This window comes from Diaporthe amygdali, assembly GCF_026229845.1.
Source record: "Diaporthe amygdali strain CAA958 chromosome Unknown NODE_1_length_4327563_cov_65_473760, whole genome shotgun sequence".
Classification (NCBI taxonomy): domain Eukaryota; kingdom Fungi; phylum Ascomycota; class Sordariomycetes; order Diaporthales; family Diaporthaceae; genus Diaporthe; species Diaporthe amygdali.
The window spans coordinates 2,885,354-2,907,636 of NW_026517021.1; the positions used below are offsets into that span (position 1 = coordinate 2,885,354).

Below are 22,283 nucleotides of genomic sequence, written 5' to 3' on the forward strand. Positions count from 1 at the left end.
CCTACTCTGCTTGTCATCTCAATTGTTCCAATCGCAGTGTTGAATTCCAAATAGGTGCGAGATTTGGGTTACAATAGCAGTAGGCGATGGCGTAGATCACTTCCTGGCCAAGAATTCAATACTTCTGAGTCGCCGCTGACCACACTTCTTTCACCTATGTAGAGTCTTGCAGCTTGGAACTGTATCTAAAATTAGATCTCCAGGTGGCTTTTTGAGGGAATATTGAGCGAAAATCCTGAGGGCTTGTCATTGACGTCTAGGCAATCCACCGTAGACACCCACTCTCGCGAATACTCCGGCCTGGCCTTCCGCAGAACGCCTTATTTCTCTTGTAGCAGACATTAAAAACTTCGACCGGTCTGTCCCATGAGTTTTTGGTACGTGTTCGACTTCCAGCATGGCACTCTCAACTTGAATTTGCAAATTGATCTATTTATACGAAGAATGTTCACTGCTCGGGGCTAATGTAGAAGATTTGTCACTTCGGCGCCTATTTGTCAAAAATGAGTCTCTTTTTAAATGGGATCGTCTGATGCCCATGGCTTTGCAAATGTGATCACTTGAACTGACTTATGCAGACAAAGGTCCTGCGATATATTGTGCGGCGGCGTGTTCCAAAGTCTTAGCCACTTCTTGCTCGAGCCAAGGGCTGGAAATTGAGAAAGAGAAAGTCTTACCGGGCTAGGGCACAACGAGATGGACGTGTGATCCGGCAGCGTGAGGTCTCGCGGATCACAACTTCATTATAGAGGAATACCTGCCTCAAACTCAGGACGTCTTCGTTTCAATTGGCAAACTGTGCAGGTATAGCGACTAGCTACGGATAGGAAGAGACATTTGGAATCTCAAATTCTCACGAGACTCGCGACGAGTCTTTTGTCAGCGACTGTCTTGAGTGAATAGTATGATGAATTACAATCTCATACACTTCCGCCAATTTATTATTTTTGAGTATCAGATATCGATCACCCCTCCTATTTCTTGTTGATTCAAACATAATCCGACACTAAACAAAATCCACAATGCCAAGGATCCCTTGATATCTGTGACATGGAGAGAACGAGAGACTATAGGGTGACTTCAGGGTGCAATACAAATTAAAATTATTGGAAGAATGGTATCATGGTATCCAAGCAAATGACAGTTTCCTTTTCAAAACTCAACTTTCCCCCAATGGCAGTCAGCCGGTCACTTCCATATTGTAAAGATCTTGCGCACTCTTAGGACAAGTCCTCATTGGACAAACCTTCATAGAATATCCAATATATCAACCACGTTGTGAGCAACGGGCGCGAAGCAAGCGTTGCATATAATTGTCAATCTTTTCACGTGGTTGACATTTTTTATCCCTCTACACGGCAGCGGGCGCTGGCTCACTGGCCACAGGGCCACCGGCAGGGCCAGTGGCAGTGGTGCTCTTCTCAGGGTAAGTCCCCTCGGAGGCTCTCACTCGACCGTACTGTGTGAAAGCGATGTTCATGCTGCCGTAGTCCCATTTACGGGCCAGGAACAAGAATGCGACGGCCAGAACTGGCACCATGAGCAAGTCGAGGATGCCAAAGTAGATAAAACTAGGTGTGACACCGATCTTGTTACCTCCATCCGAGATACCAAAGGCAATTGGGTCTAGAGAGATATGGAAGTTAGCAAACACCAGTTGTGAGGGCTCAAGGAGTCACCCGAACGAATTGAGTTTAAAGAGTATGCTTGTTGCTGGTTTGTAGGTCACATCCCTGAACCGTGAGAGGGGGCGTGGTAGATTATTATCAAGCTTCACTTACAATTTAACCAGAGAAGATTAGTCCAGGCGGCAAGGATTGTGTGATGATTGCGAGCTGGACCGAAGTCGCGCGTAATCAGAGACCGCCGGCCCTCGAACAATGTGCTGTAGGCCAGCAGAAGATATGCCGCAGTCCCGAAAGCATAGAAGCCCCATTTATACGTCGAGGCTGTGTAGGCCGTGAATAAGTAGGACAGTACCCAGGTCCAGGAGAGGGTAACGTTATAGAGTATGCTTGCCCCTGGATGTTGTCAGAAATTTAGTCTCACAATTTCTCAACACAAGCAGTGGGACTTCAGAATACAGTCTCTGTTGTTATTGCACACAAGCATCGCTGTCACGATAGTCCACAAGACAGAAAAGGTTACGCATTAATGCACTTACAGGAGACACCGCTGACGAGACCAAGAGCGACGGTCACAACAGGGAAGGACACGACCCAGTAGACATACTTGGCAAAGAAGATCTGACGGCTGCCGTTCTGGGTCTGATTTACTTGGTTGATTACATCCCAAGCTAGGTCTGAAGCCATGGTGTAGTATGCGATGGAGCCGACAAGGAGAGTAATGGTAAATAGGTAGTGGAAGATCCTCTCCCTCGAGCGGGCCACAAAGGTCAGGCCGAAGAAGGCGAGCTGCGATGCCTGTTAGCCTCAAGCTTCCTTCATAGCTGCCCAAACAAAATAGACCCACGAATTCTAAGACAAAGACGGCCGTTACAGCCCATAGCCAGTCGGAACCACCGACACTGAGAGCCTGGTTACCCGCAGGCGGGTTAATATTCAACGTATCTGATCTCGGTAGGATCATTGTGTTGACGTTGTACTGGGCTGGTCCTGGATGAGGCTCAAGAGACTTGTTCGGTACAGATATGAAGACACCGAGAGTATCTTTGAGGTGAGGCTGTGTAAAACCTTCTCAGATATATCCTTGAAGACAATATGAAGAGAACATGTGGGATCGAGACGGGAGGCGCCCGTGCTCACTTATACCGCTGCGTGCATACACGTGAAGCCCACCACCATCCATGACAAGATCGCACTGCATCTCAGACTTGCTTATTGGCGAATGCCGAGCAGCCCGGAGCCAAACTAGCAGACCGAGTGGTGAGATACATGGGGCAAGCCGAAGTTTCCAGACGACTTCGCCTTGGGGCCGACCAACGGAAGCTCGCGGTTTTGACGCAGCTCAACTATGTCGCCCACCACAAGACATGGCCGAGCGTCGAGCCCGCCCGCTCCCTACCACAATTTACGCTTGCGTTCCGTCTAGGCTGACGATCATGCATGCGGATCACCTTTGCCTGAGTGCGCACACCAGTCCGAGAGGACTGACAGGACACTGGCAGCCCATCCACCTGCCCATCTCATCGCCGATGCAGATCTGAAGATGCAGGCGGCACGCAAGTATGGTGTGGAAAACCAAGCCAGGAAATTATTTGAAATCTGACAGCTCAGCTGCTCGATGGCAAAAAGCTGGCCCCCGCTGATCTCGAGGGTCGCTGGCGAGGCTGGCGCCGGAGGCCGAGCGGACACCGGAGCGGAAGAGCCGGGATCCAGGACCGCATCGAAACCTGGAAAACAGGAACTCGGTCGAAGCAAACCACCACTAGGGGTTGGACGGATTGTTCGTTAGGTGCAGGTGACTCGAATGATTGTCTCCAGGCGTCACGTTGTGATGACTTCATCCGCGCGAGCCGTGGAAGTTCGAAGGGCAAGCTCTGCTGCAGACGCTCCGGTTGCTCCGGAGCATCCCTGCCGGACCCGAGAACAAGAAGCCCGGGGGAGGCACGTTCGACTTCCCATTCGACCAACACGTCCCAGCCCATGGGACATCGAGATCCCCAGCTCGAATGGGTAGCAACGAGATGTGATTGCTTGCAACTAGAGGACGGGACAAGACGCAAGAGGAAATTATAATGTGTCCTCCGCGACCCCCTCAGTGGCCGACCCTGTGCGCTCCTCGCTCTCGCGCTGATGCTGTGAGACGTCGAAGTTACGTCGTCGGGTGCGTGCATTCGTGCATATGAATGCCGTGCCCAGGTGGCGAGATGCCCGCTGCCCGCAGCTTGAGATGATTGATCACCTGCAGCTTGACTGCAGACCAGCTCATTCGTTGGCCCGCCTCAACGCACACACGGGTGGAGGAGCTCAACATTTCCCATCACATTGGTCCATGCCATTCTTCGCCAACCTTGAATACAGTCCTGTGTCTGGACTCTGGCTTTACCCCATTACCTGCCAAAATTGTTCAAAGATCTACTTCTTGCTTGCCCCTAGACATTTGAGATCATACATATCATTCACACCAGCTCTGGGATCATCTCCTGAGGGGGGGGTAACGCTTGTACACTCCAGCTTGCTAATGCAGCCTCTCCTAACCTCCAGACCCAAGTATCAAGTAACGATATGTCAAACTTCTAGATCCTTGAATCTGATAGCAAGTTCTCTACGAAGTCCCGTGGAGGACAAAAAAGCACGCTGTCCTGGCATGAACGAGGAAACTTGGATTTCCGTGCCGCTCATGTCAGCATCAAAAGAAAGCGTTTGAACAAGCCACAGTTGGGGGACGATGCTCCGGGTCTGTAGCAGAATGTACCTTGATTCCTCCTCTTTCTGAAAACACTCGCTGCTGCATCAGAGGGAAGGAACCTAAGTTCAAGAAGTCGAGAAAATCGTGGCTATGTGAATCGAGATCGTCCTGGACGGGGAAATGAGCGGAGGTGATCTGCCCATGTGTGACTCTGTAGAATGCCTGTGATGCCTGTGTAGACCAACGCCAAGGGATTTTGTAGAAAGGACTTTCAGGGCAGCCGGTCGCCATATATGTACGTATGTATCCATAGACCGGTGTCGTACGGGCCCCTGAGACCTTGACTGTGTGGATATCCATCTACATGACGTCTATAGCGACTTGGGAGCGGAGACCAGGCAAGTAAAAAGCCAAGAGTAAAAAGAATAAATCCCGGGTATATTCACTCTCCTTGTCGCTGTAGTATCTTACAGCCGACCGCTGTTCTAGTCACAAGTGTACAAGTACCCACGCCCTACTACACTACCTCTCATTACTAGTTCGCAACCTTGCGTTCCCGGGGTCGAATAACCAGAATCGAGGTTCACCTGCATTGTAATCCTAATCCCCCAAGTCAATGCTTCATAAAGGGTGTTCCTAGCGCCACTTAAATGCCTTTAATAACAGAAACAACAAGGGACCAGGCTAGAATCCTCTTGGCTGGCTGATTTGCCAGATCGCCGCCTTCGCCCTCTCTCTCACGTCCAGCTCTCCGTCATCGCTCTCGAGGGTCTCCAGCTTGGTAAGCAGGCCAAGCTTCTTCAACTCCCCTGCTCGTTGACGGCTGCTATCCTCGTCATCAGGGTCGTCGCGCCACGTCAGGTTGGTCATGAGGTGGCAGAGCGCCACGCGAACATCTTTGTCCTTGCTGTGAAACTGCTTGCCCAGGTCCGTGAGTAGCTTGGTCTGCGAAATAAGCACCTGTCGATGTCGGGGCACGCTGGCTGCCATGTGCACGAGGATGTACACAACGGCCGAGACGATACGGGCCTGGGGATAGAGGACGCGGGATTCACGGCTAGTGGAGTACCGCCGGTCGAAGGGGTGCAGGACTTTAAGCTGTAGCTTCGAGTGTAAGAGCTCGAAGAAGCGGTCCTGGCCGAGAATGTTGAAGAGATAGTCGATCATGTCTGCATGGTCTCGAGCTGAGTCGGTTGCTGACGTCGCAGGCCCAATGAGGTTCCGTACGAAGTTGAGTCCCTGCTCTTGCACTGCAAGATCATCGTCGCGGACTTTACGCATTAGGCTCAACTCTGATTCGCGGAGGGCGGCAATCTTCCGCTCTGTTTGCCGCAACCTTGGCGTGCGACCTTGTTCATCGCCCACCGGTGATGTGGATGTGTTGAGCATGGCTGAGCTGGACGTTCCGCTTTCTTCTCCAGCTTGGGCCATTTCGACATCATCATCCATATCGTTTGCCGCCTGCTTTTTAGACTTTGTTGTCCGCTCGTATAGAGCGTCGTCCTCAGTATCATCGCAGATCAAGCGAACCAGCCAGCCTGCAGAAAGCTCTTCGACACATTCTTTCTTCGCCTCCATGCTTACGCCGTTGATCCAATTCTTGAGAGCCCACAGCGCGTTGAGACGCAACGCTGGATTTTGAGATCGCGTCTGCTCGCAGAGGATCCTCATCACGCCGACATCGTTGAGATGCTTCGCTGCATTAGTTGACTTGCTCCAGCTGCGGGTGATACATGTATTACTTACTTCTCTCATTGGTGCGACGTCAGTGACAAGATTGCACATCAGGGCTGACGCCGCGATTTGGATATCGACATCCGGGTGACGTAGAAGGCGGAATGCCGGAGTAGCGACCGCGTTATCTTCCAGGGTCGTCCGAAGTATACTCACACTCCTTGCAAGCATGCGCAAGGCGTGACATGCTGCGACGATGACGGTGATAGGATTGACCCCGTATGCTGCATCAAACCCACCATCATCCAGCGGAGCTCGCTTGGGTGACTTGGGACGCTCCTTGTTCTTGGGGTTGGACGGGTTCGGCGAGAGCGACTCCACGATGAAGGGTACCAAGTCTTGTTCCACGAGGGCCTTCCGGTAGTCGTCCTTGCTCGCTGCCAGCCCAGCCACTGCTTTCAGAGCGCTCTCTCTCACACGTGCGCGATGAACTTGAAGAGGCAGCTGGCCGCCAGTCCCTAGGCGACTCGTTGGTAGCCCGATTTCGCGCTCGCCTGTATTCTCACGCCTGTTGTTTGGGCTCCATGCTTTTGACGACTTGCTGGCAAGGGGTTCATATGCGCTCTTTAAGTATACGCTGACGATTTTGACACCATCGCAGTCGAATGCACATTTCTGAAGAAACTCGCTGTCAACAATCAACCTCGCCAGGATCGCCAGAGTACGTTCGACTATGGACCAGTTGGTAACAGTCTTGGTATCAACGAAGGTTGCTTCAGCAGCAGCACCGCATGTGATACCAATGTCCTCGAGGGTCTGAAGAAGTATTGGAACGATTAAATGGCCCATATAGGCCTCCCTGGACTTGTTGGCGAGGCCGGTCCTGTGAAGTGATGTGAGCACGGATGCAGCCATGATCCTCTCCATGCCCTGCGCCGACCGTACTGTGTGAATTAACCATGGTATTAACGGGCTCTCCGTCTCTTCAACGATCGCTTCTGTGTTTGGGCCAGCCGTATCGGCCTGGGCTGTGTCCCAGTTCAAAGATGAGGCAATCCATTTGATAGATGGTGCTTTTGACGAAGCAAGGTAGTCTCTCGGTGGAGGAGAGCCTAGTGGTGGGAACGACGATATTGCTGTGCCCTTTACTTGATACTCCGGAACCACAGGAAGGAAGCAGTCTAGGGCTCCTAGGTCTTTCGACGCTATATTGCTCAACCCGGCCAGCTCGAATGAGTTGACGCATGCTTTCATGCCCTTCGACCGCCGCGGTGAACCAGGATGCGGGAAGACAGCTACCAGCGATGGGGCATAGACGAGCACAGAGGCCCTCCAGCGCGAGTCCCCTATTATGGCAGATGATGCCTCCAGTATGGCTGTGACGTCCGTACATGAAGCAGCGGGCTCAGGAATCAAGTCCAATACCCCCTCGCTCTGGGCGACATTCTCGGCGCCAGGAACCACATATCCTCGGGCTACGACGACGGCTGCCAAGTTTGTCGCTAATGCTTCCAGAATCCCCTGGTTCGTAAGATCAACTCGTGTGCGCTCTTCCCTGCATAGTAGACTGATGAGCCTCGCCACCAGGTTTATTTGGGTCTGCCCAGTGTGGTTTGTTGCGGAGTTCGTTAAAATGTCGCGGAAGGCATCGAGAAGCGCGGGCACAAAGACAACGTCAGCCAGGTTAGCGATGTCTGGAACGGACGTGGGAGGAGCCAGAGTCGAGGCTTCAGCGATATTTACAGCAGCCCTCAAGGCTGCAACGACGACCTGAGGAGGATTGTCGGCTGGGGGTATGTTCGATAATATGGCGGACAAGGCGCCAGCAGCGAGTATGGGAGCCAGAAAAGCGAAGCCACCTGCAAGTCAAGGTCAGCCGCAGGAAGAGAGAGAGAGAGAGAGGGTCCTTGGTGTAAAGTCAGATCGTGTCATACCATTTGCAAGGCTGGCCAGAATCTGGAGTGCTTGTAATCGCACTGATTCCTCGCCTGTCAGGGATCTCGACGGTGGTATGCGACTTCGACTGTCCTTGCCGTTTGTGCTTGGCGAAGACCTGCTGGAGTCCAAGACCTTGACAACAGGCTCGATGACCCCATTCTCAATCCACTTCTCTTTCTTCTGGTCATGACCAACGATTTCGTTCTTGAGTGTTCGTAGAGCGGACAGTTGTTCATCCTGGTCGTGTGATAGCAGAGCTGTGATGGGAACGCGCGCCATGGCGTGCGATGTCGCGCAGGATAGCCAGGAGAGCAGGCCTTGTAGTTGTCAATGACTTATAATAGTGTACAGTGAAGTCGACGCGAAAATAGACTGGTGGTGGTTGGAAAGGAGCTTCGCTTGTGCTCGGCTCGGGCGAGAGGTGGGATAAGCTAGAGCAGACTACTTGTCAACCCCCAGCAGAATGGTGGATTTGCCGGGCCGGCGCGGCGCGCAGACAGAGTCAGACGAAGGTTTGCCAGTCTTCCATCGACGGGTCGTGATGGTCGGCGAGGTTGTGAGAACCAAGGAGTTCGTCCAGCTGTAAGTCTCGTGGGAGGTTTGGGGCGATGGCGGAAGCGAAAGATTATCGGAGTGAACACATTCAGATCAACCGTACAGGGCCGGGTTCTGGGGCTGGGCCATGGCGCATGGCGTCATGAAATGGGGATGAGAGATGGAGACAGACAGCGTGCTCTCCGGGTACAAGGGCCCCTGTCGCTGTCAGTATTCCCGTCGCAGCTAAGGCTAATGCGGCGGCCCTCTGCCCGTTGCCTCCTGCTTTGCGTGGAGAAGGGTTGGGGTGTTCTTGCACGGGCCAAAACCGAGACCATCGGCCTGTGATCATCAGTCCGTCTGCTAGAGAAGATCTGCTGTGTCAGCCAGGGCTCACTACTTGTTGCCGTGTATCCTGGCACGCCTGGTCACTGAAGACCAAGGATACGTAGGTGCTATAGTCGACTGTACTGCTATTTGATCTGGTGATGAATGGTGGAATAGTTGGGAAGGCTTGCTTCCAGCTCCCCGTCGAAAAGAAAGTAGATTAATTCCTACCATTGTATCCTTGGCGCTGCTCACATCGTATCTCTCCAGAACTCATTGATACAGTCCACAAGCAATGACAGTACTATGTATAGTTGACTACTGTTGTTTCTGCAGTCTACCTCCGTGCCGTCCGCAAGTCTGCCTGGGCATCCAGGTCGAAATCTAGATCCCAATCTACTACATCGCAGTCTATTAGCATCCACGAGGATGTATCTATTTGGCGTAGATGATGCAGGTAATCGATTAATGTGAAGCGTGAGGTGTGAAACGTGCTTGGATCTGCTGTACCCGGCCTTTGTGCGTCTGACTTTTCTGACATTGATGGGCAATATTAGAATATGCTTATCGTGACCCCCGTAGTGTATGTTGTGGTCATCTCTGCTTTGCCCCATTTGGAACCTCCTGAGAGTCCCCCTTCCCTGTAGGCCGTCAGTGTGGATGAGGTTGATTGAGACTTGTGCTGGGCTTGCAGGCAGCCAAGCTATTTGGCCAAGATCCGCAGAACACCCACTTTTTACTGCGTGGTGCATTGTTCGAGACTTCCCAGCACGAGTAACGAAATTTTTACATGGCTCGCTGGGAAAGACCTTGCGCCGTGAGCGACTGGGTGACTGAATCAGTGCCCCCTCGCTCGTCTGTCGGGCACACCCACACCAAGCGATGGGTTCGTCCTGCGATGCCGGAACCACCTCGCTGGGACGATATGCCACTGCCAGTGCCACTGCCAGTCCGGATCCAGCCAGCCAGCAGCACCGAGCACGGGTACAGGCAGAGGCAGCTACCCGCCTGGGCGGTCCGTTGTGCGTCGCCAGCCAGTGTCGGCGCTGACCGTCGACAAGGCTTCCCAGAGCCTCGGTGTGCAACTCAGTTTAGCCCAAGCTCCCAAACTGCCACTTTCTCGTCATCGCCGTATCACCGGTTCCTGTCTGCCCGCTGCCCGCCCACCCCTCCGCGCTGCTAGTCCGACAAAAGAGAGAACCGGCGCAAACTACCCTCCTTGGCCTGCTTGCTCGCTCAGGCGCGCTAGACTCAGGACGGGGGGCATCTTTCAGCCTTTGGACACACGAGCCCATCGGTCCATCCAGCTCTCTGGGCTGAGCTCTGGTCGATTCCAATAGCCTGGGCAGTGTATCCTCCCTGGCCCATGATCAGCCGCCCAGGGTGCAACAAAATCTGCGATCAAGAGTCGGGACTGGTCCGACTTCCCCTCCTTGACGACGACACACGGCTGTCTCTTTGTATGATATCTAGGTAATGACAGAAATCCATAGCCCACCCGAGGGCCTGCTGTCTCAGGTTCGGCTCTGGCATTGCGCAAAAGTGGGGCTGCCATATCTTGGGTTTTCCAAGCTTGACGAGATCTCCAGTCCGGCAGCCTGAGCCTCAACACGTGGGCTGTTCTGGCCATTCAACTCGGGTGACAATCTCTACCTACCTACCTCCACATACCACTCCTTCGACACGGCCCTTGACTAAAGGCCCCAGAACGTCCGACGCCTTATCACATACGACATCTATCTACCTATCTACCTACCTACCTGGTTAGCCACCTGCAAGCTGCCTGCTTGGGCCGGATCTCGAAGCCCCAGATCTGCTCCTACTAGCGGCGCTTAATCGTTTGTCCAGCCCTCGATTCTCCGTTCTTGGACCTCGATCGCGGCTCCGCAACTCTCGACGGCTCTCCCCACGCTCGTGGGACTCGGGTAGCATACCCATCCCGACGCTTTCGCATCTCGAGCACGAGTCCCAGACGATGCTGCGGAGACCATGTTGACTCGTTCCCCCGTGCCTGCAAGGTCTCCCAGTGCCTCACCTAGCTCCTTCCACACCAGTTTCCACTATGCGCCCGCCTCCCCGCAATCTCGCTCGCCAAAGGTGCCGACCGCTGTTTCGCGGCGGCCGTCGACAACATCGCCATTGGGCGCCAACATGACGTCGCCGTCACAGTCTTCAAAACCACAGTCGAAGCCTCCGCCGAAGTCGCAAGCGCAACCCGAGCGCACAGCCAAGTACGTCGGCGTCGATGCCGCCACACAGTACTCTCCCATGGAGCCACACAACTACTTTGCGCCGCGCAAACCCCCCGCACAACAATCGCCATTGAGGAACACTCCGTCGGTGCCTGGCGCCTACCCGTCACAAGCCCAGTCCGAGCAGGCCTCTCAGGGCGATTCGGCCTCTACGGTGCCTACCGAACAGTCGACAACTGTGGTCGACTCCCAGTCTGTGGCTACTACCGAGACTCTTCTGGATGAGGAGCCGCCGATGCTGAAGGCGCCGCACCCTCTGTCGCCCGTGAAGCGACGCAACTCCCAAGGGCCCGGCGCATCAACCGGGGAATCATCGGCAGGTGGGCAGCACTCGGGGGCGTTGCCGAAGCGCGTTAAGCCCGACACGGCACCCCCGAAAGTACTACCCGTGCGGTACGAATTGTGTGCGATTGAGGATATCGTGGTCCTCATAGCGAACATGCTGGCTGAACTAATAGAGACCAACGACGCCCTGGCCATGAGGTCAGGGCACCTCACAAGATTCCACAGCCGGTATGTGCCGAGCCTGAACGAGCCCACCAGATAAATACGCATCAACCTTGCTAACATGTCGAAACAGGACAGCGCCGGGAATATCTGTGTTGGATTATTTGCATCGTCTTGCTAAGCACGCGACGCTGCCTCCGCCACTACTCCTCTCCATGGTTTACTACATTGACCGATTGTGTGCATTATACCCGGACTTTACGATCAACACTTTAACAGTTCACCGATTCCTTATCACGGCGGCCACAGTCGCCGCGAAGGGACTGTCGGATTCATTTTGGAACAACTCCACGTACGCGAGAGTGGGTGGCGTAAGGGTAGCCGAGCTGAAACTGCTAGAGCTAGAGTTCTTACACAGGGTGGACTGGAAAATCGTTCCAGATCCGGAGGTCCTTGTGGCCTATTACAGGGGGCTGGTGCAGAGGTCGCCTGCTTATGTGCTTGAAGACGAGGTGGACCAGGACGATGAGGACGAGTCGACCGAGATATCTGATGAGGCGGACGAAGATGTCGAAGAGGTAGAGAACGCTAGCGAGAGCGAGATCCCCCCTCAAACTGAACCACCAGACACCTCATCTCAAGCGTAGCCTTGAAATTGGCTTGTAAAATTGACCGGAGAGAAATCAGTCGCTAGCAAATGTTGAGAGGTGTGGCATACATTGATGGTGGAAACAATGGTGAAGGTTACAAGGGAGTTCTTATGATATCCTGCATTGATGCATTTCTGGAGAAAGGTTAGGAGCCCGGTTAGAAGCATGAGATGAATTAATGCGTCACGAGACAACATTGTCTGTATTTTCTGGTAACCCACCATTTGACACCCGTGGAAGTCAAGAAGTCCCTGGAAGGATGGTATGAATTGCTGCGAGTATTAGAAACGAGCTGCTATATCGAGTTCCCATGTTAATTTGACTTGGCCGCCATTTAAGTTGTGGCCCGTGCGCACGTCTCGTCCAAAGCCGCTCTCAGGCTCGAGCTGTCCGCCCGCCTGGATTATCTAGCTGTATCCCTCCAGCGTGCAGCACCACACACCCGTCTACCCTCGCACGACTGCGCTGCTGCCCAACACCAAAGCTTCGGAACAAGTCTACAGGAAGGATGCGTGTCATTGCTCTCGCATCCGCATTGCTGGGCGCGGCGTCTGTCGTCCGCGCCAAGGCAAGAACAGCAAATATCTACATCCAGCCCTTCGGCTCGAGTTCGTCCCCGGTCCTGCTCGCCGGGCTCACCTACGACAGCAGCGCGCCAGACACCGCCAGCGGCGCGTCAGTGACATCCTACGAAGCCCCTGAGCTGCCAGAATCCACCGACCTTGTCCGGATCGGCATCTACGACGCAAATCAGAAGAAATGGGCGGGCTCGACCAGCGTGGCAAGCGCGGAGAACTTCGGGAAGGGGTACTCGCCGCACTTTGTGCTGTCGGTTGACGGCACGTCGGGCGAGGAGGTTGTCCTGGGGGCGAGTGTGAGGGGCGTGAGGATAGATGCCGGGCAGACGCGGGACTTTGGACCTCAGGCCAGCTTGCTTTTGACGAGCAGGGGCAAGCAGCCGGACCTGAACAAGCCCATCGTGTTGAGTCCGGAGGGGAAGAAGGTCGAGAAGGAGGAAAAGACTTTCCTGCAGAAGTTCGTACCAGCTCCCAACCCCTTTTTGAAAGCCACACGTCTGGTGTCGGTGTTGCACTGGAGTAGTCAAGCTAACTATACGGTCAAGATACTGGTGGATGATTGCCATCGCGTTGCTAATAGCTATGGGCGGTGGTGGCGGCGAGGGCAAATAGACATGCAAATGGCTCAACACGATTCCGACGATACATTTCTCAGCTGCTCCTTGGCCATGGCGGACTTCGTGCAATGGGCGCCGTGATGAATTGCGACTGACCACCAGAGAGCCAGCCTTGTCGACATCAGTTTGGGGCACAGGCGTGCGGAAGAAAGCGCGTGGAGGAGTCTCGATTCTACCCAGGCATTCGCAGCAAGTTGCTGCAATCCTTTGTGTCTTCACTTTTCTTCTTTCAAGGCTTCAAAACGTCCTGTGTGGCCCTGTTTCTCTTCCTGTCGCCGTGCTCCTTGGCGATACCTGTTTTGCTTTACGTGCAGGTCGAAAGGGAGGAGATCTAAGCGCATCCCTGCTCCCCTGGAGCTGAAGCTTCCTCCCCGCCAACCAGTGTTGATTGGACCCACAAAATTTCCAAGGGCACATTGAAACCGTCCGCAGGCAGTCTAGCAGCTTTCGCCTTCTCTCTTCTCCCTCCTCCACCATCTTTCCTTTCCCTGCTCTCGCGATCGCAAACAGTAAAGACCGCTCCCACCCCTACGCTTTGTTAATTGTCAATCGACCTCGCCTTTCCCTCTTCACTACAACTGCAAGCAACAGTCACAATGGCCACCGAGAACGATCACGTCACCGAGAACACCGCGGGCGCGACCACCGCTGCCCAGGAGACGCCCACCACCGATGCGAAGGGCAAAGGAAAGGCTGTCGCGACTGCTGAGGATGTTCCCGCCGACGTCGCCATGGACGATGATGACGACGATGAGGACGATGACGAGGATGAGGTCAGTTCGCAATTCCCACTATGCGTCCCCGCCCAGCTGCGATGAAGTCCCACTAACTGATTGCCTTCCAGGCCGCTGAGGATGGTTTGTTTACCCGCGCATTGCGACCCCTCCGTCCGAGTGCCCCGCATTACTAACTGACATGACACAGCCGAGGAGGATGACGAGACTGGCAACCCTGAGGAGGCCATCTCCCTAGACAACGTCGTGGGCCGTCGCACGCGCGGAAAGGTCATCGATTTCGCCAAGGCCGCCGAGGAGAACCCTGCCGATGAGGATGAGGATGAGGACGACGATGATGACTTCGAGGAGGAGGACGACAAGATGGACGAGGACTAGATGCTGTCCGCTGCTGCCTGGTCTCGATGGTCTTGCGCTCAATGTCAACGAGCAACGTCGACCGAATCGATGACTGACGACGATGGGATTACGAAGATTACGAAAATAATAAATACCACGGTAGCTTGTCCGTGGACCATGTGAAAACTGGATTGAACCAGAAGGCTTCAAGATGGATGGCCAGAGGCACAAGCATCTAGTGTGGATGTGGCAGCCACCTAAATCGTCATTTGGCAGTGCTGTTTTGCATGCCAAGATCTGAGAGGTCAAATGGAAACAGAGATACCAGCCCAACAATCATCAGATTATGTGCTACGCACAAAGGAATGGTGTGCATTGTAATGCAAAGTGATGCATCCATCCCTCGTGACCTCTTGCATCATACAGTAAGAAATACCGTACGTGGCTTAATCGGGATGCCACGTATTATACGTGCACTTCTACCCCATGGCTCACTTTGCTGTACAAGAGCGAGGCAGCATCGCAGTACACGTAGGTTGAAGTCAACAATTATCACAGGTGGTGGGGAATACGACGGCTCATTGTAGGTACGTACCCCGCCAGTGATAGATGGTACCTCACAGGCAAGACAGGGGCCCTAATGAATGGACAAATCGATTGAATAGAAAAAGCTCCGGCTCTTCCTGAAAGCGAACCAGACAAAGTACGCTTCGATACGGCCTGGCCACTCGCATCTAGACGAATGTGAAGAACTTGGGCGTCTCCATTTCCTAATCTTCCAGATCCCTGGCTCTGCAGGAGCACCCCTATTTTGTTACCTAACAATCCCGATTCCTCCTGCATCCACTTCCTTTCCTCTCAACAACGCACACGCCTCGCATGTGAAAGAGGGCGCCGTCCACGATGGCATCTAGGTGAGTTTCAACGCCCGACGCCTTTGATCCGTTGGCTCTCTGCGGCACCCGCGATGGCCAAGATAGTTGCAGCCTCACTATTTTGAGTTTCACTTGTGCCGGCCGCGGAAGAAAGAAGCCACGATTTTCTTCTGCAAACGCTCTTCTTCTGCGACGCTCGCACGAGAGACAACGGATAGAAGAGTGCACCCAGCACCATCCCCGACGCCTCCGCTGGCCCGCACGTGCCGCATGGCACACTGAAAGCCCATCCTCTCTGCTGACACGCCCGGCGCTGCGCCGCTCCAGGTTCAACTCGTCCCTCCACCAGCGCGACTCGCGCTCCGCGCTGTTCGAGGGCTACACGGGCTCCGGCGCCGACAACAGGAGGGGCATCACGCCGAGCCCGAGCCGGGGCTATGGCTACGGCTACCCAGGCGGGGCCTCGCCGAACGGGAACGGGACGCACCTGGGCGTCGACAGCGGCAGCAGGCCCGGCGGCTTCCGGCCCGCGACGCCCAACAGGAGGGGCCAGTACAGCGACGCGGTGCTCAACGAGCTCGAGAGCCAGAACGACGCGCAGATCGACGGCATCATGGGCAAGGTGCGGGTTCTGAAAGATGTACGTTCATTCCCCAGCCAGTTTCCATGGGCCGCCGAGCTCTCATTTGGGAGCTGGCGGGAGGCGCAGGGCAGTGGGAAATGCTGCTCTTTCCACCACGGACACCTTGCAAGAGGTTGTATTCACAGACCAGGCAAGCTGACATGATCCTTTTCCCGGGCATTTAGATGACAGTAGCGATCGGCGACGAGATCCGCGACTCCTCCGCCCTCGCGGAGAAAATGAACGATCAATTCGACAACATGCGACTGCGAGTGCGCGGCACCATGAACAGGATGCTGGTGATGGCCGAGCGGACGGGCGTCGGCTGGAGGGTCTGGCTGGGCTTCTTCGCCGCGGTGATCCTCCTCTTCATGTACGTGTGGCTGTTCTGATGTATATACGCCTCACACAAGCGAGAGAGAGAGAGCCTCAACACAGACTTGGAAGCGGTATGCACGCCCCGAGCGAGCCGGCCCTCCGACTACGTGCCACGCTGTGCCCGGAGGCCGGAGGGGCGGTTCTTCGGGACTGAGTGTGGCGCAACTGAAATGGCTGGCCATGACGGGGCGAGTGATGCGGATCAGTCAACGACCCGGCGTTGCGGCACGCTTTTGACGAGGCATGGAATGGGTACACGAATGTTTAAGAGAGACTGGGTCATACATATACCGTTTGGGCTGTGGCACAATCATGGGCGAAAACCAAGTCCATCCATAATGCATGTTGTAATGCGTGTTCTGCACAAATATTTACTTCGGTCTATAACCATGAGAAAGAATCGCGCCGAAGTGATTCAGCCGACTCGCGCCGGCTCACGATGCGTGCTATATTACTACTGCTCGTGTTGGGTATCATTGTGTTGTCGCCCCTTTGACTTCGGCCTAGCCCCTCCGCCTCATCTGCGGACTGCTCGCCAAATAGCTGCTCTCGTTCGTCGACAGGAGGCCGCTGAAGTCGATCTCGCTCTGCGCCAGGCTGCCCCTCTGGCTGCCCCGGACGCTGCTCCTAGGCAGGCTCCTCCTGAACCGCGAGGCCTGCGGCGCGCGGCCGCCGCTAACAAAGGATATCTCCCGCGTCTCGTCGTCGCTGATCTCTGCCTCGGAGTCCGTGTGCTCATAGCGCCCGTCGGCCTCGGGGATGTCATCGTCCAGGTCGGCGTCCATGTCCATGTCCATGCTAAGGTCTCCCGGACGCGCGTCCTCGCCGCCGTCGCCGTGTTGGTGGTAGTCGTGTATCAGATCGTCCTCCTCGAGCATTTGCGCCCGGTCCTCATCGTCGACGGCGTCGTCGTCGATCGTGAGGCTGCCGCCCTCTTGACCCTGGGCCATCACCTCGCGCACCCGGTCTTCCGTGGCCTGCATGTCCCGCCGCTCGGCCGGGCTGACCAGCACCGGCCCCGCGTTGTTTGTCGTCTCGTTCCCGTCCCCGTCCGTCTCGTCGTCGTCATCCTCTTCCTCCGGCTCGCTCTCTTCCTCGTCGCTATCGCCACCGTCGAATCCGAACCCTTCAGCCTCGGGGATTTCGTCATCCAGGTCCGGCTCCTCGCCCCCACCTTCCTCCATGTGTTCGTCGTCGAGATCGTCGGCGCCCTCCGCCTCGGCCTCTGCCTCGGCCAGCTGCGCGGCGAGCTCCTGTTCGCGCCGCATGGCCTCGGCGTGCTCCTCGGCCTCGCGCCGCTCCTCGCGCATCTGGAAGAGCGTCTTGGGCACGCCCGGCGGCTTCAGCCACGCACTGCCGAAGTTGGTAACGTTCTGCCGGCGCCGCTCCATGATCTGCTCGTCCAGGCGGAGGCGCGCGAGCGGGGTGCGCTCCACCAACGCGCGCCGGTGGTCGCGCCCATGGCCGGAAGGGTGCTGGCCGTGGCGGCCCGCGTGGTTGTTGTTATTGTTGTGGTCTTCGGAAGGTGATGCATCGTGGCCGTTGAGCTGGTGCAGTAGGGAGGAGTGCGTGTGGCGAGAGGTGTACCAGAGACTGTGGGACTGCAGGACCTTGTCAGCATATACAGCATTGGGTGCGTGGTCATTTGCTGAGAGACTCACATCGCGAGGCGTCAGATCCGGTAGCATTGGCGCGTAATCCATGGTTCCCAGGTGTGCCCGCCTAGCAAGGCGCGCTGGAGAGAGGCAGCACCTCGGTCATGCGATGCCTGCGAGACTTTGACAGCGAGAGCAGGCGGTGAAGAGTATATGAGTTGGGAAGGAGGCTGAGAGGCTGGCTTTCGGCGTTGTGTCGCGCGTGTTCGCTTGGTGACGTGCTGCTGCTGATCGTGGTTGCCGAGCTTCGTCTCCAGACGTACCCCAGCGCATTGAAATCCGACCCCACCTGCATGAGCACCTAGGAGGGTACAATTCCCCAAGTACCTGCGGCTAAGTATGCCTGGCATGAGAGCCGCGCGGTTGGGTGGCCCCCTACCCGTGCGCCAGATCTGGTGATGTGGAGCTGATCCTTGTCCAGATCTGGCGTTGACGTTTCACCAGCAAAACGACATGGAAAAACCCGGGTAAAAGACCCTGGCCGTGAAATTCTTTCATCAGGCTGCGTGAAGGCTCATTGCACACGGCAAAGCCGCCGCCGTGGTGGTGGCCAGCTGTTTGTTTGCTCACACCGCTTGGGATGAACAAAAGAGTTGGTCACATGGTCTTCAATTTGCCAGTCAGCCCCAGTCAGACAGCCAGGCAAACAGCCGCATTCCCTGCTCTTACGCGAATTTACTCGCTACAGAGGTGGGCTGTTTCTAGCGGAAGACGGTCTTCGGTCCGGATCAACAGGAACAGGGAGGAAACGGCCAAGGGCCTGAGTTTTGATCAGGTAACTGCAATTGCTTTGAATGGTGGCTATTTGGACACAGGGCAGATTGTGGGGCTGGCCCTCGCTTACGACAGTCTGCAGTCGACAGGCCATCCCCAAGAGAGACCGGAAGCTTGTTTCGCAAACCGCGGAAAATAATATTGAAGTAAGTGGCCAGATGGCTCGGCGACTCGTCAGTCCCTGGACTTGGTTTGTGACTGTGTGCTGCAGAGAGATGACCCGCGGAAATTACTAGCAGCCAACTCGATGGATCATGCTCGGGAAAACCCGGAACAGGCCTCAAATGATGCCTCGCCGATGGTGCGGCGTCCTCGGGAACAGGCCAGGGCTGCGTGGGCATGCGGTGCTTCAGGACATCTTCAGAGCACATTAACAGCCGACTTCGGCCTCTCGGAGATCGCAACGTTGGAACCGAACACACTGCCTGATACTGGCTTGTGTAAGCAGGATGGGACCCCGCAGACAGAAGGATATTTACGCAGTATAGCCTGGGGATTTGCGCCGTCGCTCAGAGGATGCGTGGTGGACAGCCGGACAGCGCAGCCAACTCTCTGTGACTGGACGACAAGGCGCTGATCACGATGGGAAAAAGACTACTTGAATCATCAATGGGACTTGAGGGTCGTGGTACTGGGTGTCCAGACAATCCCAGCCCCGTTGATCTGATGGGCAGATGGGCAGCGCGGGGTAAGGCGATCTGTTCGTCCTCTCCCATTGCCCATGTGGTAGTAGAGACGAGGCTAGAGCCTCGGATGCCTGTTGTTGGCCCAAGATAAGAGCTCTTCCGACATGATCGGCTTTGATTGGCTGTGTGCTGTGTGAGGCAAATGTTGATGACGATTCTTTGACAGCAAGCTATCAGAAAGCTGGTTGGGGTCGACCATGAGAACACCAAGTTTCGCCCGAGACGCCTACCGTGCCCTGGCATGTCCCTTTTTGCGCTATGGCGTGCCATGGTGCGTCGACTCAATTGATGCCACCCATTGGTGCGCAAGGCTAAGTAAGAGTGCCGCTTTGGTAAAAGTCAGGGAAACACACAGGAAAAAAAAATGAGGCGGGCGAGGCCAGACCATGCCTATCCGTCAAGCTCTGCTTCTCTAGGAGCTACTCCCGAGACATTTCCCACTCTACTCTTTACTTTTACACCTACGGAAATGTTTTCAGCCATCTCCAATTTGCGTCGGTCTGGCGTGATGCGAGCCTTTGCACGTCCATGCAGCGTGGCAGGCGGCGGATATGGGGCTTATGGCTCCGCGGGTTGGTCAGGCTCGGCAGAATATATTTGAATTTGTGATGAGCAATACAATTGCAAATGCATAAGTACCCAGGTAGCTCCGAGCTGTGGGCCTGCTGCGAGATCGGCCGACACCTGGTGTTGCTAAAGGCGATGCGCTGATAGGTGACGAGTGGCTGCCTTTTTTTTTCTTGCAGGGGTCACCTGAGCTTGCATGCGGGACCCTGAGCTAGCTGGGCCCCCCCTGGCTAGCGCCGTTGGTCTGTGTGGGGGAGCTTGGGGTGAACAAAGGAATTCTCAACCGCCTTGTTATTGCTGGGTTGTACAAGGCTTGGGGAGTGCCGGGCAACTCACCTTGCTTCGCTTCACATGCCACGCTGGCAGATTGGCTGCGAGTTTGCGACATGCTGTTGTCAATAGTTTACACATATATAACTGACCAGGCAACATGACAATTTGCTCTGCGAAAGACTGAATCAACAATCGACACCAGCAAAAGGACGAGGACGAGGACGAGGACATGTCCCGTTCCTCTACCCTCATTTGCCCAGGACGGCTGGGCACTAATTGTGTTGCACGGGGAAAAGTCAATGAATGTCCAAGAACCTTGTCCCCGTCGTCACCACCACACAACCCCAGACGCAATGCATGAAACGTGCAGCTCTCATGTGGAATGCGCCAGCCATGATTGGTCTCCTTGGATGGACAAGACCCAGGAGGCTACATCACTTACCACAGCTCTGGTTCTGGCCGGAAACGACAAAATCTTCTGCCCATCTGCCTCATCACAGGTCGGTGGGGCAATGCGCGAGAGGACCAGCTGGCACGCCCAATGTGCTACGTAGGCAGTGCGCATCCAAGCAGAATGCGGCCAAACCAAGGCAATTGCAACCGCAACCGCACCGCCGATCCTCCTGCTGTACTAACAGCGCTGCACGTGGAGTCTTGCTTGCTGCCCTCCCAACCTCTCCCTATTCCCCCCCCCCCCCTTCCAAAAAAACACACTGCTCTAGGAAGGTCGCCTAGGGTCATTGCAGCTTTCACATACGCAACGCAACGCAAGGCGCATCGCATCGCATCGCAACAGCATGGTTGCTCCTCTGCGAATGGAAGGTACATTACAGTAACACAGACAGCGATGGAGATGGGGGCTCGGGGGTTTGGCATGATCGAGAAGGCCAGACCCTTGATGGCCACATCGGGGGCAGAATAAGGATGGGGTGTCACGCAGCAGACTACCTGAACTACCCAGGGACCCCAAGGGTCATATACCCAAGCGAGGTCGGCCTGTGACAATAGTGTAAATAATCCGGGCTGGTGGGCTCTGGTGTTTGCCTCTGACGCCTCCCACGGTCCCACCTCCGTCACTTACCTGCACAGCCCACGTTTCTGTTCTGCGGGCCCCACCTGTTTATTATAAACCCTTGCAATCTCTATGGCTAGTACAGATAGTACATAGTACAGTACTACTGCCATCATAGCAGAGAACTCCTTGCCCCTCTATTTTCCAGCACATTAGACGCACTGGGGAGACACGGCACTGCTTGCCTGAGATTGTCCTAGAACGGAGTCTTGGCGACCCCCAGCCTGCCAGTCCATACTAGGTCTCCCACGCCTCCCCATCCATAAAGTCTAGTCCCCCATCTTTGCCCAAACTTTTTCCTGCCTCTCCCCCTTCTCTTCACCACCACAAACATAGTGCCTACGCTCTCTCATACAGACTTTGGCGCTACCTCAGAGACACAATCCCGCTGCACGCGTCCACGTCCTTGCTGAAAAGCATAGAACTCCTCCAAGTAAGTAGTTGAGATTCAGTCACATGCTAGCCTGCGCCGTGAAGAGATGGGGAGCCAGCCCAGATAGATGCCCACTGCCAGCCCCGCCCCGCCCTGCCTATCTGTCAAGGGTACGATATCTCGTGCCGCGCAAGATACGGCAACACAAAGCCGCCTTTGCCAGCCCCTCTGGTCGGATCGACACTACTCGGCAGCAATTCGGGCCCCGAAGGTCTACCTGCCAGAGACTGTCAGCAGGACACCAGTTGTCTCGCGCGGGCAGACGCCCCGATCGCCCGTTGGCCTCGATTCTGGCGAATTCTCATAGACGGCCTATCCGCGACCATTCGCTCATTGCGTCTACGCGACTATCGCTGTGCGGAGAAGTTGGGCGAGAGAACAAAATATGCCACCCTTCTTATCAAAGGCCGTGGTATAGTCGCACGAGAAGCTCTGCGCCGCGGCAACCTTATTGGCCGGTGTCACACCTCGCATTGCACGCGCCAAACTTCTCGACTCGGTTCGAGGGGACGAATTGGATGAGTTCTCCGCATGCTACGACCACCAG

At 55.3% G+C, this 22,283-nt stretch overlaps 7 protein-coding genes across 7 annotated transcripts; 4 read left to right on the forward strand and 3 right to left on the reverse strand.

Annotated features, from left to right (window-relative positions):
• Nucleotides 1-1,351: 1,351 nt before the first annotated feature.
• Nucleotides 1,352-2,589, reverse strand: J7T55_006440 (uncharacterized protein; the record flags this gene model as incomplete). The annotated part of the gene is made up of 4 exons (XM_053144326.1): nucleotides 1,352-1,626; nucleotides 1,782-2,021; nucleotides 2,165-2,414; nucleotides 2,473-2,589. The coding sequence occupies 4 exons, from the start codon at nucleotides 2,587-2,589 to the stop codon at nucleotides 1,352-1,354; spliced, it is 882 nt and encodes a 293-aa protein (XP_053001205.1).
• Nucleotides 2,590-4,995: 2,406 nt separating this feature from the next.
• On the reverse strand, nucleotides 4,996-8,202 carry J7T55_006441 (armadillo repeat protein; the record flags this gene model as incomplete). The annotated part of the gene is made up of 3 exons (XM_053144336.1): nucleotides 4,996-6,003; nucleotides 6,058-7,844; nucleotides 7,920-8,202. 3 exons carry the CDS (start codon nucleotides 8,200-8,202, stop codon nucleotides 4,996-4,998), a joined length of 3,078 nt encoding a protein of 1,025 aa, XP_053001206.1.
• A 2,733-nt stretch (nucleotides 8,203-10,935) lies between these two features.
• J7T55_006442 (nuc-1 negative regulatory protein preg) lies at nucleotides 10,936-12,130 on the forward strand (the record flags this gene model as incomplete). The annotated part of the gene is made up of 2 exons (XM_053144348.1): nucleotides 10,936-11,549; nucleotides 11,617-12,130. The coding sequence occupies 2 exons, from the start codon at nucleotides 10,936-10,938 to the stop codon at nucleotides 12,128-12,130; spliced, it is 1,128 nt and encodes a 375-aa protein (XP_053001207.1).
• Nucleotides 12,131-12,641: 511 nt separating this feature from the next.
• J7T55_006443 (uncharacterized protein) lies at nucleotides 12,642-13,323 on the forward strand (the record flags this gene model as incomplete). Its single annotated transcript, XM_053144359.1, has 2 exons — nucleotides 12,642-13,168; nucleotides 13,257-13,323. The coding sequence occupies 2 exons, from the start codon at nucleotides 12,642-12,644 to the stop codon at nucleotides 13,321-13,323; spliced, it is 594 nt and encodes a 197-aa protein (XP_053001208.1).
• Nucleotides 13,324-13,924: 601 nt separating this feature from the next.
• On the forward strand, nucleotides 13,925-14,440 carry J7T55_006444 (uncharacterized protein; the record flags this gene model as incomplete). Its single annotated transcript, XM_053144369.1, has 3 exons — nucleotides 13,925-14,101; nucleotides 14,173-14,185; nucleotides 14,253-14,440. The coding sequence occupies 3 exons, from the start codon at nucleotides 13,925-13,927 to the stop codon at nucleotides 14,438-14,440; spliced, it is 378 nt and encodes a 125-aa protein (XP_053001209.1).
• An 864-nt stretch (nucleotides 14,441-15,304) lies between these two features.
• Nucleotides 15,305-16,290, forward strand: J7T55_006445 (er-golgi snare complex subunit; the record flags this gene model as incomplete). Its single annotated transcript, XM_053144380.1, has 3 exons — nucleotides 15,305-15,315; nucleotides 15,604-15,916; nucleotides 16,084-16,290. 3 exons carry the CDS (start codon nucleotides 15,305-15,307, stop codon nucleotides 16,288-16,290), a joined length of 531 nt encoding a protein of 176 aa, XP_053001210.1.
• A 489-nt stretch (nucleotides 16,291-16,779) lies between these two features.
• Nucleotides 16,780-17,979, reverse strand: J7T55_006446 (uncharacterized protein; the record flags this gene model as incomplete). The annotated part of the gene is made up of 2 exons (XM_053144391.1): nucleotides 16,780-17,877; nucleotides 17,938-17,979. The coding sequence occupies 2 exons, from the start codon at nucleotides 17,977-17,979 to the stop codon at nucleotides 16,780-16,782; spliced, it is 1,140 nt and encodes a 379-aa protein (XP_053001211.1).
• Between the last annotated feature and the right edge of the window lie 4,304 nt (nucleotides 17,980-22,283).